The 15,169-nt window shown below is 41.1% G+C and overlaps 1 protein-coding gene across 2 annotated transcripts in view; it reads left to right on the top strand.

The window, feature by feature from the left end:
- The first annotated feature begins 5,330 nt into the window (after window positions 1-5,330).
- LOC110495948 (transmembrane protein 163) overlaps window positions 5,331-15,169 on the top strand; it is a 44,621-nt gene continuing 34,782 nt past the window's right edge. Inside the window, exons 1-3 of one of the 2 annotated variants that reach the window (XM_021571493.2) lie at window positions 5,331-5,973; window positions 6,933-7,052; window positions 14,352-14,395. In XM_021571493.2, coding sequence (XP_021427168.2) covers window positions 5,796-5,973; window positions 6,933-7,052; window positions 14,352-14,395 — 342 coding nt within the window. In that variant the 5' untranslated portion in view covers window positions 5,331-5,795. The remainder of the gene's footprint in view (window positions 5,974-6,932; window positions 7,053-14,351; window positions 14,396-15,169) is intronic. The other variant, XM_021571495.2, reaches the window with a different exon arrangement.

Raw genomic sequence — 15,169 nt, 5'->3', positions numbered from 1 at the left:
CCGGCCGACCAACCAGCAGCCGCTGGGCAATTACACAGATCCCTGCACAGGGGAAACCTGTCCTGCTACAAAGCCCAAGCAGCTGCTGAGCTGTGACACGCGGATCAACCACTTCAGGGCAGGCTACAAGAAAGATCTGATAACCAACAAAGAAGCATTGCTCTTCCAGAGGTTAGTGCGGGGTAAAAAATAATGTCTGTGGGAATGAGTATACTATATGTTTTATCTTGGACCCAGGCAGTATTTTTCATATGTATAATAACAAAGTGGGATTCAGGTGAATGGTATTGCTTGCTGCAGAGTGTCAAACATTTCAAATGATTTTCAATCTATGCAAATAAAGTGTGACTGCCAAGTCTAGCCTTGCAGCATACAGTAGGCCTAACTATCTCACATTAAAGGGATAGTGCGATATTTTGGCAATCAAGCCCTTTTTTCTACTTACCCAGAGTCAGATGAACTCATGGATACCACCACACATGATACGTATTACACATGATATGTAAGTCTCACAAATGCTATTTCGATTCAATACAACCTTTTTTTTATTTCAGCTTTAATCTTTATATGTGTGCACTGCTTTGCCTATTCATGTTCACTTTCTCTTTAATCAATAAATAAGTCATTCATTTATAAAGCTATCACTTGTAATTTCATTGTGAGCCTTTATTCCCCAATTTCAGTGTAAATCTAATGTCAGTAATTTTATTTTGTGTGCGTTTGTTTTCATTCAACTATAAGCCAACATGACTTAAAACCATTTGTGAATATTTTGTTAATTGTGGACAAACCTGCAAAAGAGAGATGAACTACAGAAGTTATAACAGTTATACCTTCTGTTCGTAGACACTGACAATACAGTACATATACCAACATATAGTAAAACCTTTCAGTATTGAACACTGTGTCCAAAAAACAATGTTTAATAATGATGCTTTTACACCTCCTCTAAAGGGGTGATACAGCATATCCTTAGAGCAAGGGGAAAGAAGATGCAGGGTCATAGGTCATGTTGAGTATCTTATTTGTAAACCCATTTAATGGCCAGACCTTCATACAAACTTGCTATGCTGAATTAATGACGTACGATCGAACATGCTGCTTGCTATATGCTGCCGTATGCTGCCAGAACGCCCACAAGCGAGTCACAATGGGTGGCCTAAGCGACACGCGGCAATTTACCGCTATCTAGTGTACATGCGCCGTCGCTTGTGGGCGTGCTGGCGGCATATAGCAGCATGTTCGGCTGTATATCAAGAATTCAGCATAGCAAGTTTGTATGAAGGTCTGGTTATTAAATGGGTACATAGTTCAATAGTAATATCCTCTAAAACACTCTGGTGACAAACACACTTTGCTGCCCTGTTTCCAAATGTCCACATGGCTGGGAGAACCTAAGTAAGTAAATACATTTCGAAAGTGTAAAACAAACAATCTATTAGCAACAGTGCAGGTTAACTCAAATGGGCTAGCTAGTTGGCTAGCTATCTAACCAACTTCACATACTGTATAGATAATGTTAGCTAGCTAAGTGAATGAAATATCAGTATATCACCATCTACCTAACTTCATATTAGCTAGCAATCTTGATATATTTATCACTAAAAACAAACCCCAAATGCATTTGTAGGTAGCTAACGTAAACTCAACCCCATTCCGTACAAATGTGCGCAACCTCAACATTCAAACGAGGCTACAAAGAACTAATGGGACTGTAGCGACTGTGTTGACTTCAAAATTGGGGGTGTGAACTAGGTTTCTATTCAAGCGTTGATCGACATGGTGATGGCTCTATAGTATTGGAGAAAAGTTGAAAAAACTGACCCTCAGTTACATTATGACGTGTCATGCCGTAACGTACAGCACGCATAAAGCAACTATTTATTTCTTGCAATCTCTCTCCACCAGGTGTAGCACTTCTCTCATCCTTTAAAAACAAGAAATACCTAGTCATTTTTTGCGTCATCATTGCATGCGATCATCATTCTCAATGTGGCTGTTTACTTCTAAGGTCACTTTAGCGGCTGCCCTAAAAACCTGATTCAAATTCGACACAAACCTTCAAATAGGTATGCAATGACGCATTATATAAACTCTTTATAGTGTTTTATTTACATTTTAGAGGCAAGGTGATAAGTTGGACAGATCGAGGGGAAAAAAGCAATTTTCCCACACAACATCTCTCCTTCTCACTATCACGCATTAGTTTGACTTCCCCACCCGCCATTTTTTAAAAGACCTGACGGGGCTCATTGTCTTCTTGAATTATGCAGAAACGGGCAGCGTGGGGGTCATGTAATTGATTATGTTGGAAAGGGGAGAAATTGTGCTTTACAATGGTATTGACATTACAGTTGATCTGGAAGTATTACGTTTTTGGGGCGCTAAAATAAGGTAAATTGTACGGACCAAGGCGATGTACAAAAGTGAGTGAGTTTACGTTAGCTAGTTAACAGCCATGGTGGAGGATGACAGAACATTAACGTTAGCCCCAACTGTCAGTGAGAGAGTAGGCTATTCAGGATAAGGCAGGCACTTTTGTGTAGTTCCTGTCCCTAGAAGTGAGGATGGAGATAATAGTAACATAATATTCAGTGTGGTGTAATTTGACTATAATGAAGTCTGTTTCTTGTGAGGTTTTCTGTCCTCATAAAGAGAGATATGAAAGCATGTCTATATATGAAGAGGTCCCAATGAAGAGCAGTGGTTCTCAGTCCTGGTCCTGGGGGCTCAAAGGGGTGTACATTTTTGTTTTTGTCTTAGCACTGCACAGCTGATTCAAATGATCAACTCATCATCAAGCTTCAAGTGGTATTTATGTATTATTTTGTGACCCTATCCTTGATATGATCCTGTTATTGTCACATGCACATATGTGTGGCCATGCCTCTATCGATCCAATGTTATCATGATTTGTTATCAGGGATATTATACTTTAGTAATCTACAATGATCTGGTGATGTAAAACTCTAATAATTACATTATTATTAATTGTCTTCCATATTCCTACAGATACCTTGTAACTGGAGATTCATTCAAAGCTATTGCCTACAGTTAACGTGTAGGGCACTGCACGATTGGGTGACCAGGGCCATCTGGGACTGAGGAATTCAGGTGTGTGAAGGCTACCTGTGTCCTGCATAACTTCATGAGGATGGACATGAGGACCAGGAGGGGATATGCAGCTGCCGTGTGCCAGAGGAGAAGTCTGCTGCTCTGCAGGATGTTTCAAGGATGGGGTACAACAACACAGCAAGAGAGGCAATCCGTGTGCGGGAAATCTTCACCTCCTACTTCTTCGAAGATTGTGCTGTTCCCTGGCAACACAATAGACTACACTATGCACAATCTTTTAAGAGCCATTCACATTGCAATAAGAGTAGTCTTCCATTTACTTAGCTATGTCAATTGCAGTTATCCAATTTCCAGTTTCTCTCCCTTTGAGTTCTACTTCTAAGGTGAGGGTGCTGTTTAGGCAAGGGTGTGATGTCTGTACAAAAACAAAACAGGCTATTTTAAAATCACCCATATTGAAAAAATGTAGAGCAATTAGACACCCTATAACCCATACCTACACTCATGTATCAATCTGATTGATGGATTGTGTTGTGCAGTAAACAGGCTCAGGTGTATAACTGTGGCTCCTTCCACTTTCAAAGAATAGGCAAGAGGGCCAACCATGGCGAATAGTAAGACACTTCATTATTTCTATAACTACGCTATATTGTTTGTTTTTTGGCAGAAAGTATCTGCAGCCACACACAGATTCCTGTTGAACACTGTCTCTTTAATTACCTTATTTTCTCAATAAGTCTATCTCCTTCACTTCATCCCTCTTTCCTCTTCTCCCTAAATCCTCTAGGTTATATCAGCTGTGTCGGTGAAACCCTCCCACATTTGAACTGGCTACATAGATGGCACAGCATGATCAGAGGTAAGAGGTCACTTGGTCAGGTCAACAGGAAGTATTATTAAAGAGATGCTTTACATTGAAATACAGATAAGAGATGCAGTAGACCCAGAGTTAATGATCCAAGGTCAGTTTTGCATTTCACCTCTTGATTTATGATAATGTTAGAATAAAACAAAAACTTAAACATGCTGTCTCTCTCCTGCAGATATGTTTTTATTTGAGAGGATGCCAACCCCGTCCCATCATCGCCACCTCAACTTTCGTGCCGCCTAGACACTTAGGTAATTGTTATGAACTGAGAGAATATTTGGGTAGCACTAATCATTAATCATATGCTGCCTTCCCTGCTCCTATGTTCTTACCTCTTTCCCTGTCTTTTACACCTCTCTCACTGCCTCTTTCTTCCTGTTTTTATAATGCACAACAGATGTGCATTGAAGTACAGATTGAACTTGTATTTATAATATTACAATTATAATATTTGTAATGCATGTATTTATAACACTTGGATAATTAACTTCTTTCAATAAAGCGTTTCACATTCTCTCCTGGTTGAAATGCCACACCTATCCTGTGTTTATCAGATCAATGCAGATGAAGGGCATTAGATAGAGATGAACTGGTTGTAGAGTATTTACATGATGCTTAGGAAGTGTAGTGAACTGTTTAAAAAAAAATATATTTCTGTATATATGAATTACAAATCAGCCTTTAACTAGTTAAATCCTGTTTCTAGTCTATTCGTTACAATGTGTAACCAGTGAGAAGATTGGTAAACACTGTTGAAGTGTATAATTGTAATACATACATGCAGACACAGCATCATTCAAAGACTGGAATTTGATACTCCTGGTATTGGATATGACTGAAAAATCATCTCAGACATTCATACATGAACTGCACCTTTATTTGCCAAGGTAGGTTACATGATCAGTGAATATACAAGCTAGCTGTATATACGAGTTGCATCCTATACAAGTTATATTATATTCTACTCAATCCATAGGCTTCATTAATGTCATTCAGACTGTTTTGAAGTTGATACAACTGGCTATGATATGAGGTTCATAGCTAGGTTCTGAACTAATATGTATACCAAACGTTTGTGTCCATAGAAGGGCTAGATAGCCGATCCAGAAGCATACAGGTATTTTTATCCTCCACTGCACAATAAGCAAGAACATAGCTAGTTACTTTATTTCATCTATATATATGCATTGCATGGAAAATATCAACAAGGCAAGCTTAAACCTTTGTACATTCAATTTGCAGTAAATGCTTTATCTAGCTAGATTCTTTACATTCACTGTTTCACGAGACGACAGCCTGGTTTGCTGGTTGTTTCAGGAGTCCCTAAAACATTAAACAACCAGAATTACAATTTCATACTCACGTCACAACACCCATAAAGCTAGCCAGCTAATGTTAGCTAGCTTGCTAAATCGCGATTTTCGAAAATTAACTTTATTAACTTTATTAACTTTAAAATATGCATAATCGTTTGTCTCTACATTAACTAACATATTCCTGTCAACTGTACATATTTTTTGCATGATTCGTTATGACGTTTGAATCACTTTCATTTGAATCCATTCTAGTATTTTTGTCAGCCATCTTCACTGAAGAAAGTCTCCAGCCTTGGGACGCATAGCGTCAAATTCGTCATGGGAACTGCTCCCTATGATTGGTCATCGCCCAGCGGTCGCCGCTGGTGATTTGCATAACGTTGGGAAAAGTTTATATTTTTCACCGCCTAAAGGTACCAGGTACTCTTAGCTTTCCTTCCGTTGAAATGAATGGGAAGTGGTGTTTCACCGCACGGCATCCTGTGCTAATTGGAACCGTTTTTGGAGTTGCCTAATTGGAACCGCAATTTAGAACAATGACGGACTCAACAGCCTCAGACCGGGTGAACACCATCCCGGATCCAATTATTGTCGATCAGTCGACTGTAAACGGACAGTGCGACCCGAAACATCAACTGTCACCCAAAATCAACAGCCACCCTAAATTCAAGATGGACCAGGAGATGAAAATTAGCGATAGCGTGGAGGGGCAAGGTAGGCCGATATCTATGACAAATCAAACAAAAATAGAATACGCATACTATTTACACTTAGACTAGGCTACTTTAGCAGAAATATCTCCACAAATTAAACTGTCAATGCAATGCATTTGTGTTACTCAGAACGCTTATAGGCTACTCCCAGCATGTTTCGAATTTCCATTATACATTGTCTCTTAGCAGACTGGATACCTGAAACAATTCTGGATACGACTTTACTTGAAGGGGGTATAGTAAGGCAGCCATAACACATTTATTTAGTTTTACACTGACAGACAAGCTGCTTGATAATATCAGGGCACTAACTCCATCACTGATCCTACACATCTAAGAAATGCATCTGAGAGGTCTCAATGACCATCAGAGTATATAGCCTACATGCGGACTCCAAAATGAAAATGTCGACACCCTCTAGTTCCTATATGCAATTAACCTTGTTCAAAACACATTTTAGGTGACTGTATGTATTTATTATGTCAATTCTGTTGCAAAACATTTCGCAACAGAAACCGTTTACTCCAAACTGAAAAAGTTTTGCATTCAGGTAGGTTTTTTTCTTCTGTTTGCTTCCAATTGGTTCTTAAACGGTAATAGTTTCTTGTTGTTAGACCTAATGATCGGCTAGTGACCAACTTGATTTAATGTCTAGAATTTAAAAAAAAAATGATGGCCCACAGGACCTCATTATCACTATTGTGAGACTGTAGTTGACTGTGTAACCATACACTACTATCACACCAGTGCCAGTCCTCACACCTGGGCTTTCAGTAGACTACAATACAAGGATCCTTCAAATTTGTGCATTGCTTCATTTTTCTTTTGTTTCAGAAACCAGGAATCTTCATGGCACGTAGATAATCATAAGTCTATTTTATGCAATCGACAAATTAGGATATGAGTGCTAAAAGCGTTCTGGAATCTCACCCCTGCTTATTACTGTGTTGCTTTTGACAGGCTTACTGGAGAGCAGCATGAGGCTGAAGCCCCACGAAGCTCAAAGATACCGCAAGAAAGCGTTGTGGGTCTCCTGGGTTTCCATCTTTGTGACGCTGATCCTGGCAGTAGCAGCTTTCAGTGAGCATACGTTACTTTGTTCTCTCTGAGGGAATAAGCCTGGTCCCAGATCTGTTTCTGTTGCGTTGATAAGACAGCACAAACAGATCTGGGACCAGGCAATGTCTTCCTGGTGATGATTTTTCTATGCAACAGTTCCCTTTAGACTCTGATGAACCTGTCAATTTTTCAAATCTTATGACTTATCGATAACATGTGGAGTGCTGTATGGGTATATCTACTCTAACACATAATATACGGTACACATACCATATTGCACATGTTTACTAAACACACTACGTGGCCAAAAGTATATGTGGGCACCCATTCAAATGAGTGTATTTGACTATTTCAGCCACACTTGTTGCTGACAGGTGTATAAAATCGAGCACACAATTCTGCTGGGGGTCAAGGAGTTATTTCTAGACTGTTACTAGTTTGTTTCTGTTCAACTTTCCTCCATGTAACATTAGACATCATCTGTGGTGGACACATTGACAATAAAGCAAACAAAGCATGTTCAAATAGTTATTGAAAAGCTCCGATTTCTTTGTATTGTATTAGAATACATTAAGTTCTATAGTTCTCACAATATCTCTTTTGTGTGATATAGCTCCACAAGGTTTCCTCAGGATGACTCGTGTTGTGCTTTGGGGTTGCAGTGTCGAGTAGGGAATCAGCTTTTTTCCCCCAGCCAGTGTATGAATCTCAACCCTTCTTATTACAGTTCACGAGACATGCTTGTATACCATATTTCCATGTCGGTTAGGTCATGACGTTTCAAATGGGACTGAGAATGTTATGTAATTTGCATTTTTGGGGGTGAAAAGAGCTGTCCACTCCATTGTGGAGTAATAGTGAAGACATCAAAACAATGATTTAACACACATGGAATCATGTATTAACCAAACGTTAAACAAATCAAATAATATTTTATATTAGAGATCCTTCAAAGTAGACACCCTTTGCCTTGATGACAGTGTTGCACACTCTTGGCATTCTCAACTTTTGACTTGTACTGTACATTAACCATATGTACACACCCCTTCGCAGTTCTGAATTCAATGAAAGCCAATATTGATTGATCATATTGCATTATCACACCAGTGGTGTAGGTTAAGTAATTAACGTTATTTGACATTGAGATTAAATGGGACAATATGGCTCTGCTACCCTTTTTGGATTTTTGTGTGTAATCCAAAACAGATGTTTTGGTGTGCACTGTATCATCAGTGTATCTTTTCTGTGTAAGAAAAGTGACTGGCTATTATGGATATCTATAGGACCTAGGGTCTTTCTCTGTACTGTAGATGTTTACCTGAACGATGGCAACTGGGGCATGCAAACAGGAAAACATTAGCATTAAGGAAACACTGTCTCAACCAGTTTTGTAGTTTTTTTTGTGCACATCCTCAGTGATGCGTGCAGTTGCACAAATACATTTGCCTTGGGTCATATAGATTCCTTGGTGCGCAGATCAATAGGGATGTGTTCAAGGTTATCAACGTGGAAAGCACAGCTAGCTTGCTTGTGTTATTTAATTGCCCTCTGCTTGCTGAGTCTTTATGTGATTTCAAAGATACTTGACCACAATTAAATCACACTATGGAAATTGCATTTTCTAAGCTGCTTGTCATCTGTGACAGGTTAAGGGGGAGGGAGGTAGGGAAGAAAACGTGCGCCAAAAATGTCCCAGATACTTCACATCGTCCTCAGGATACAATTAACACGCATTTAGTGGCACGTCATCGGCTCTCAAATGGCAGATTCGTTTGCATTCCATTTGAGGCCAGTCTCTCGCTCTCTCTCTCGTGTGTCTGTCAATTTACTCAACTCTGACTGTTTTGACAATGTGGATTTCTCCACCCCTGTTCCAGGTGGAGCTTCTGTTTCGCTCTTCCTGCCCCCTCATTCGTTGGATGTCGCAGCATAAGCCGGTTCCACAATTGCCGTGTGTGTTCCCTCTTTGAAAATGTGTTGTGCTTGTTGGATTACACTAAATAATACCTTTTTTGAATTTCAATAGCTTTTCCTTGGTTTGCTTTACAAATACCTTTTTTCCATTTGACTGCTTTTTGGGTAGCCTGAATATCAATTTCACAACAAATCACATTACCCAACACAGGGCTTAGTGAAATACCAGCCACATGTCACCATGCTGTCTGTTCCCTGTGTTTTGAGTGGGGGTGCCCTACCGGTCTAGATGGTGTTTGAGCGATCGATGCCAGGGCTTACAGCCCTGAGGCACACCCTGAATACAGATAACATCGCTCTGTGTACCCTGGAGAGAGACGGAGACACAGCGATATGCACAGACGTACGCACATGCAGTTATGCACGCACAACCAACCACACAGACATACAATTGAGATGCTATATAGAACTTCAAGGCCCCATGCACAGTAAAAACAAACCAAAAAGGAACAATCTAAATGCATTATTAATGCATTCAGAACTGTGCGCGTCTATAAGTTGGAGCGCAAGCCCCCAAAGAGTCTGCAGTCTAAAAAAAAAAAAGGCTGCAGGAGGTGCATTTTGAGAGAAAGAGGGAGGGGAGCTCTCCCTTCTCTGTTCTCACACGAACAGCAGGAGCAGACTGAGGGATGAAGGGGACGGAGGCTCAGAGTAGTGGGTGTAGGGCTATGGAGTTGACAAAGTGATTGTCTTCTGTCATGTCTACTTCACCTCCCAGCCATATCATATTTAGCTTACGTTGATTGGACGAAATTGTTTTAGCTACCTTTTTTTAATTGTCACTGTTAGACTAAGCATAGGTGATTTTGAGCAAGTTGAAATGGTGCTGGAATAGTGGAGGCAGCCCCTGTTTTATTCGTGACTTGTAACTCTCCGTGGTTCTAAATCAATAGTTATTTAGTAGTCTGAAAATGTAGGAAACATTAACTTGATTGACCTTGCTGTAGGTCATAACTGTTTGTTACATGCAATATGCTTTGTGGACAGATGTTGCTCTCCAGTTTTGTGATGAAACAAAGTTGTTGTTGAATTTATTCTGCCACTCTGTCTTCTTGTCTCTGCCTTAGGCTTACTGTATATATCACAGTGGCAAGGCATATGAACTAACAGGTTATTAGAGCAAACGCAAAGATCACAACACATAGGTTGTAATATTGCATTCATGCTTGGCTTCCCTAGCTATATTTATTTATTTATAACCCTCACACTGCTACTGCAACAGTCTGTCTGGGTAGCTACTCTGTCCAGTGTATTTTCTGACTCTGCCCACTGTCCCATATAGGATCTTTGAACCTTAAGGTTCCTTTCAAAACCTAGGCAGAGCTAGCATATTTGTTTAAAACTCTCTCCACTCTTGACATATTTCCTGTGACTGTGAGATGGTGTTCTCTTGGACATTTCACGTGGGTATATCTTAACACTTGCATATCATATTTTTGTCAGATCTTTGATCCCTGTCAAAGTATTTGATCATAGTCAGATCCTGTCTGCATTGACACTTACAAAGAGAATTGACACAGAAATGAAGTAATCTAGAGTGGTTGAGGATCCAAAGAACTCGTCTATAATGTGGAAAGGGACTGACTTGTGTCACTGTCTCTCCGGAGACCTATCTCCCATCTGCTCTGATGTCTCTGTCACTCTGGGTGACTGGAGTAGATGGCGCCAGAGGGCGGAAGAGAACGACAAAGATATGGATGTATGTGATCATACAGAGATTAGTGTTGTCACTGTGTGCTGTAGCTTGGAAAGTAAACAAATGTAACATTAGGCTGTTTGTTTCCAACAATAGGACTGTTTTCCTCAAGAAATGGAGTGCTCTTACATTTCCCCCCTATCGTAAACAAGATGAATTGGTTAAACTAACTCTTCAACCTCAAATACTGCTGCCTGAGCCATTGAATTCCTAGCTTTCTGGTGGTGCAGCTGGTTAAGACGTGTCAATAGGTAAGTTACATGTGTTTGAGACGAGGGGTTTCTCAATATGCTCCGAGCACGCAAAGTGGACCACGGGACAGGTCGGCGTATGAGTCAAAATCAAAGTATGAGAAATGGAACATGGAGGGCAGTTCTCAGATGTGTTCTTCGTTTGTACATATTTCTAAGCATGCATCGACGCAAGCTTCAACTGAAATATGCCCAGTATTGTTGACGTAATATAACGCAACCACCTAAAAAAAAATACGCAAAATGTCCTGAAGTCGATGGTGGCTGGTTTTGAGCTGACGTGAGAACTCGGACATTGGAATGAGAAGTTGTCTAACTCTCCTCATATGATGCCTGACTAACCATAATGTGTAAATTTTGGTCTGTTTAACTCCATAGAATAACCTCTGTGCCAAGACTGACTCAATGTGGCTAGCTAGCCACCCACAAAGAATTTGTAGCAAACGCTGGCCATTTACCTTTCATAACATTTGTTTAGGTCTTTAAAAAAACATTTTTTTTTACATGTAAAACTAGTTGGCCAGTTTGATTAATACAATTCACATATAACTGATAATTATGAACGTTGCATTTTCTTTAAGTACATTTTTATGCATTCTCCACACATCCTCACAAGAACGTACTCAAGAGAACGCCCTTGGAGAATGCATATTGAGAAACACCCAGAGGATCAAACATTGAATATCAGTATGGGCTCTTGAGGAAGTAAGCGGTACTGTTACTTAATCAGTGACTCCTGTTACACCATGATACCTACGAGTAATGTGACAACACTAAGATGGATGCCTTTACTGTGCTGCGTTGGTTTAAGCCTTCTTAAACCCTTTCTCTGCGACACTTGATCTGGCTTGACAAAGTGAGGAGAATTGATCACTTTTGCCTTCATTTGTAAACGACTGGTCACTAACCTAATCTGTTCTGTCACACGGAGACCCTAGCTATGTCCGAAATGGCACCCTATTCCCTATATATAGTGCCTTATGGGCCCTGTTCAAAAGAAGTGCGCTATATAGGGGGAAAAGGTGTCATTTGGGGTGTAGTCTTTCTGTTCTCGGTGTGGCTGGTGTTCTGTCGGGGTGATGTGCCAGCCTCTGTCACCGTGACGATGAGTGGAGGGTGGGAGGTTTGACTTGGACTGGGATGACCCAGAAAGATCTGTTTGTCACCCACCGTGTGTCACTGTTTAGACGGATAAATGGATGGGGGGCTTTACACCCCAGGAGGACTTCCGAAAGAGAACCTGGGTCTTGTTCATTAGGGCACGCAAAATCATTTTTAAATTATAGTTTCTTATTGGACAAGTCCAGGTAGTTCCTCCCTGTTTGTCTATTTTCTTCTGTTTGGTGCCTTTATGAAAGCTACCTAGAATAGTAAAAGCCTTATTGGTCTCTTATCATTATTGGTTTCTTAAATAAAATGGTACTGTAGTGGAAAGAGATGAGGTAGTCATTCAAACATCGTGTTAAACACTATTGCAGACCGAATTAGCATTCAACTTATGTGACTTGTTAAGCAAATGTTTACCCCTGAACTTACTTAGGCTTCTTCTAAAAAAGGGCTTGAATACTTATTGACCCAAGATATTTCAGATTTTAATTCATAATTAATTTGTAAAAACAATGCATTGTGTCTCGGCCAGTGGGGAAAAAAATCTACATTTCTGCAGTTTCAGGTACACCCATCCAGTACAGGGTCGGACCCCCTTTTCCTCCAGAACAGCCTGAATTCTTTGTCGGCAAGGTTCCACAGGGATGTTGGTCCATGCGGACACAATGGCATCATGCAGTTGCCCACTGGAGCCGCTTCTTGTTTTTAGCTGATAGGAGTAGAACCCAGTGTGGTTGTCTGCTGCAATTAACCCGTCTGTGACGGGGATCGCCAATTTGTGCATTCCGAGATGCCGTTCTGCACACCACTGTTGTACTGCGCCATCATTTGTCTTTGTGGCCTGCCTTTTAGCTTGCACCATTCTTGCCTTTCTACTTCGACCTCTCTCAACGAGCTTTTTTGTTTGTCGCACCATTCTCAGGAAACCTTAGACACTGTCGTGTGTGAAAAGCTCAGGAGGGCGGCCGTTTGAGTTACTGGATCCGGCGCGCTTGGCACTGATCACTCGTTTTGCCCATTCTTCTAACCTTCAATCAAAAAAGAACAGAATGTATTTTCTTTATAGCAATCCACGGCCACTTGAATACAGTATATACATATGAAGTGGGTAAAACAGTATGTAAACATTATTAAAGTGACCACTGTTCAATGACTATGAACATAGAGCAGCGGTCTCGAAAGGTACCGGGTGGTAGCTGGCTAGTAACAGTGACTAAGATCAGGGGATGGTATTTGGTGGAGGCTGGTTAGTGTTGGCTATTTAACAGCAATTGCCGTACCAGGGAGTGATACAGCCCAACAGGATGCTCTCAATGGTGCATCTTTAGAAGTTTGTGGGTCTTAGGGGCTAGGCACTTCTTTTTTTCATCCTCCTCAGGTTGAGGCACTGTTGCGCCACCTTCAGTCTGTGTGGATGGACCATTTCAGGTTGCCTGTGACGTGCACGCCGATGAACTTGAAGCTTTTCACCCTATCTACTGCGTCCCTGTGGATGGGGGCGTGCGCTCTCTGCGATCTCCTGAAGTCCACGATCAGCTCCTTGGTTTTGTTGACGTTGAGGGACAGGTTAGCGCCCTATGGGCCCTAGTCAAAAGTCGTGCATTAAATTGGGAATAGGATGCCATTATTTTGGAAAGCAAAGCCAGTTGTCATTAGCCTGGACTGCATTAGTATGGACTTTGCGTATTCTTCAGTGCTGGGTAATCCCTCTGGTTTGGGGTTGGATGTGTTTTGAATTCCATTATGTCATGTCCTGAATATGGTAATCACTCTGGAGTTCAACTCTGGGGTAAGGTTGTGTGTGTTCGCAGAGTCTGAGGCTACATTACAAACAGCTGTGTACACACTGGTGGCGTACTCAACCCTGTGAACTGACTATGGTGTGGATGCTGAATGCTAGCACTACATTATATCCTACTACTACACCTGCTGAATATAACTAAGTGTTGTAGTTGCGCCATATGAGACCTGGGTTTAATTACTTTGAGCATTTAATTGAGCCTGTCTTGTTATCTTGGAATGCCAGATGGGTGGGGTTTGCACTTTTTGGACTATTCTATTGGTCCCATTTGTCGCAGACGTTCAATCAAGTGCAGCTAAAGTAGTTAAAAGAGAACCAATAGTGTTTGACTCCAGGGACTACTGGTAGGCTGAGTCGGTTTTGAGCTAACCGGCCGTCAGTGTTTGGTGTACAACGGGTATTCTCAAGTCATTCACAACAGTACCACTGATATTTCATGTATGAATGTTCTTCATGTATAGTAAAACTTGTTTCTCTTGTTTTTTTTCCAGCTGTTTCCTTCATGAGACACAGTGCCTCGGCTTTCGGATTCGCTGTAGGTACTTTTTTTTAAATGCATTTTAATTTCTACTGAGTGCTATAGGGCAGATGTCATTACTAACGTTACAATCAGTGTGTTTTGAGGTCAGTTTGAGCAAGGTGAGGCACAGGATCACGGATCTTGATCACATAAAGAGTATTAGCTGCCCGTTGACACGAGCCTGGTATACCAGACGAGTTAAATTACTTCTATGCTCGCTTCGAGGCGCGTAACACTGGAACATGCATGAGAGCATCAGCTGTTTTGGACAACTGTGATCACACTCTCCGTAGCCGATGTGAGTAAGACCTTTAAACAGGTCAACATGCACAAGGCCAGATGGATTACCAGGTCGTGCACTCTGAGCATGCACTGACCAACTGGCAAGTGTCTTCACTGACATTTTCAACCTCTCCCTGTTGGAGTCTTTAATACCAACATGTTTCAAGCAGACCACTATAGTCCCTGTGCCCAAGAATACTAAGGTAACCTGCCTAAATGACTACGACCTGTAGCACTCACATCGGTAGCCATGAAGTGCTTTTAAAGGCTGGTCATGGCTCACATCAACATCATTATCCCAGAAACTCTAGACCCACTCCAATTTGCATACCGCCCCAACAGATCCACAGATGATGCAATCTCAATCGCACTCCATACTGCCCTTTCCCTCCTGGACAAAAGGAACACCTATATGAGAATGTTGTTCATTGACTACAGCTCAGCGTTCAACGTCATAGTGCCCACAAAGCTCATCACTAAGCTAAGGACCCTGGGACTAAACACCTC

The sequence above is a fragment of the Oncorhynchus mykiss genome, chromosome 18 (genome assembly GCF_013265735.2).
Source record: "Oncorhynchus mykiss isolate Arlee chromosome 18, USDA_OmykA_1.1, whole genome shotgun sequence".
Classification (NCBI taxonomy): Eukaryota; Metazoa; Chordata; class Actinopteri; order Salmoniformes; family Salmonidae; genus Oncorhynchus; species Oncorhynchus mykiss.
The sequence above is the reverse complement of the archived record's forward strand: the minus strand, read 5'-3'. Positions and strand labels throughout refer to the sequence as shown.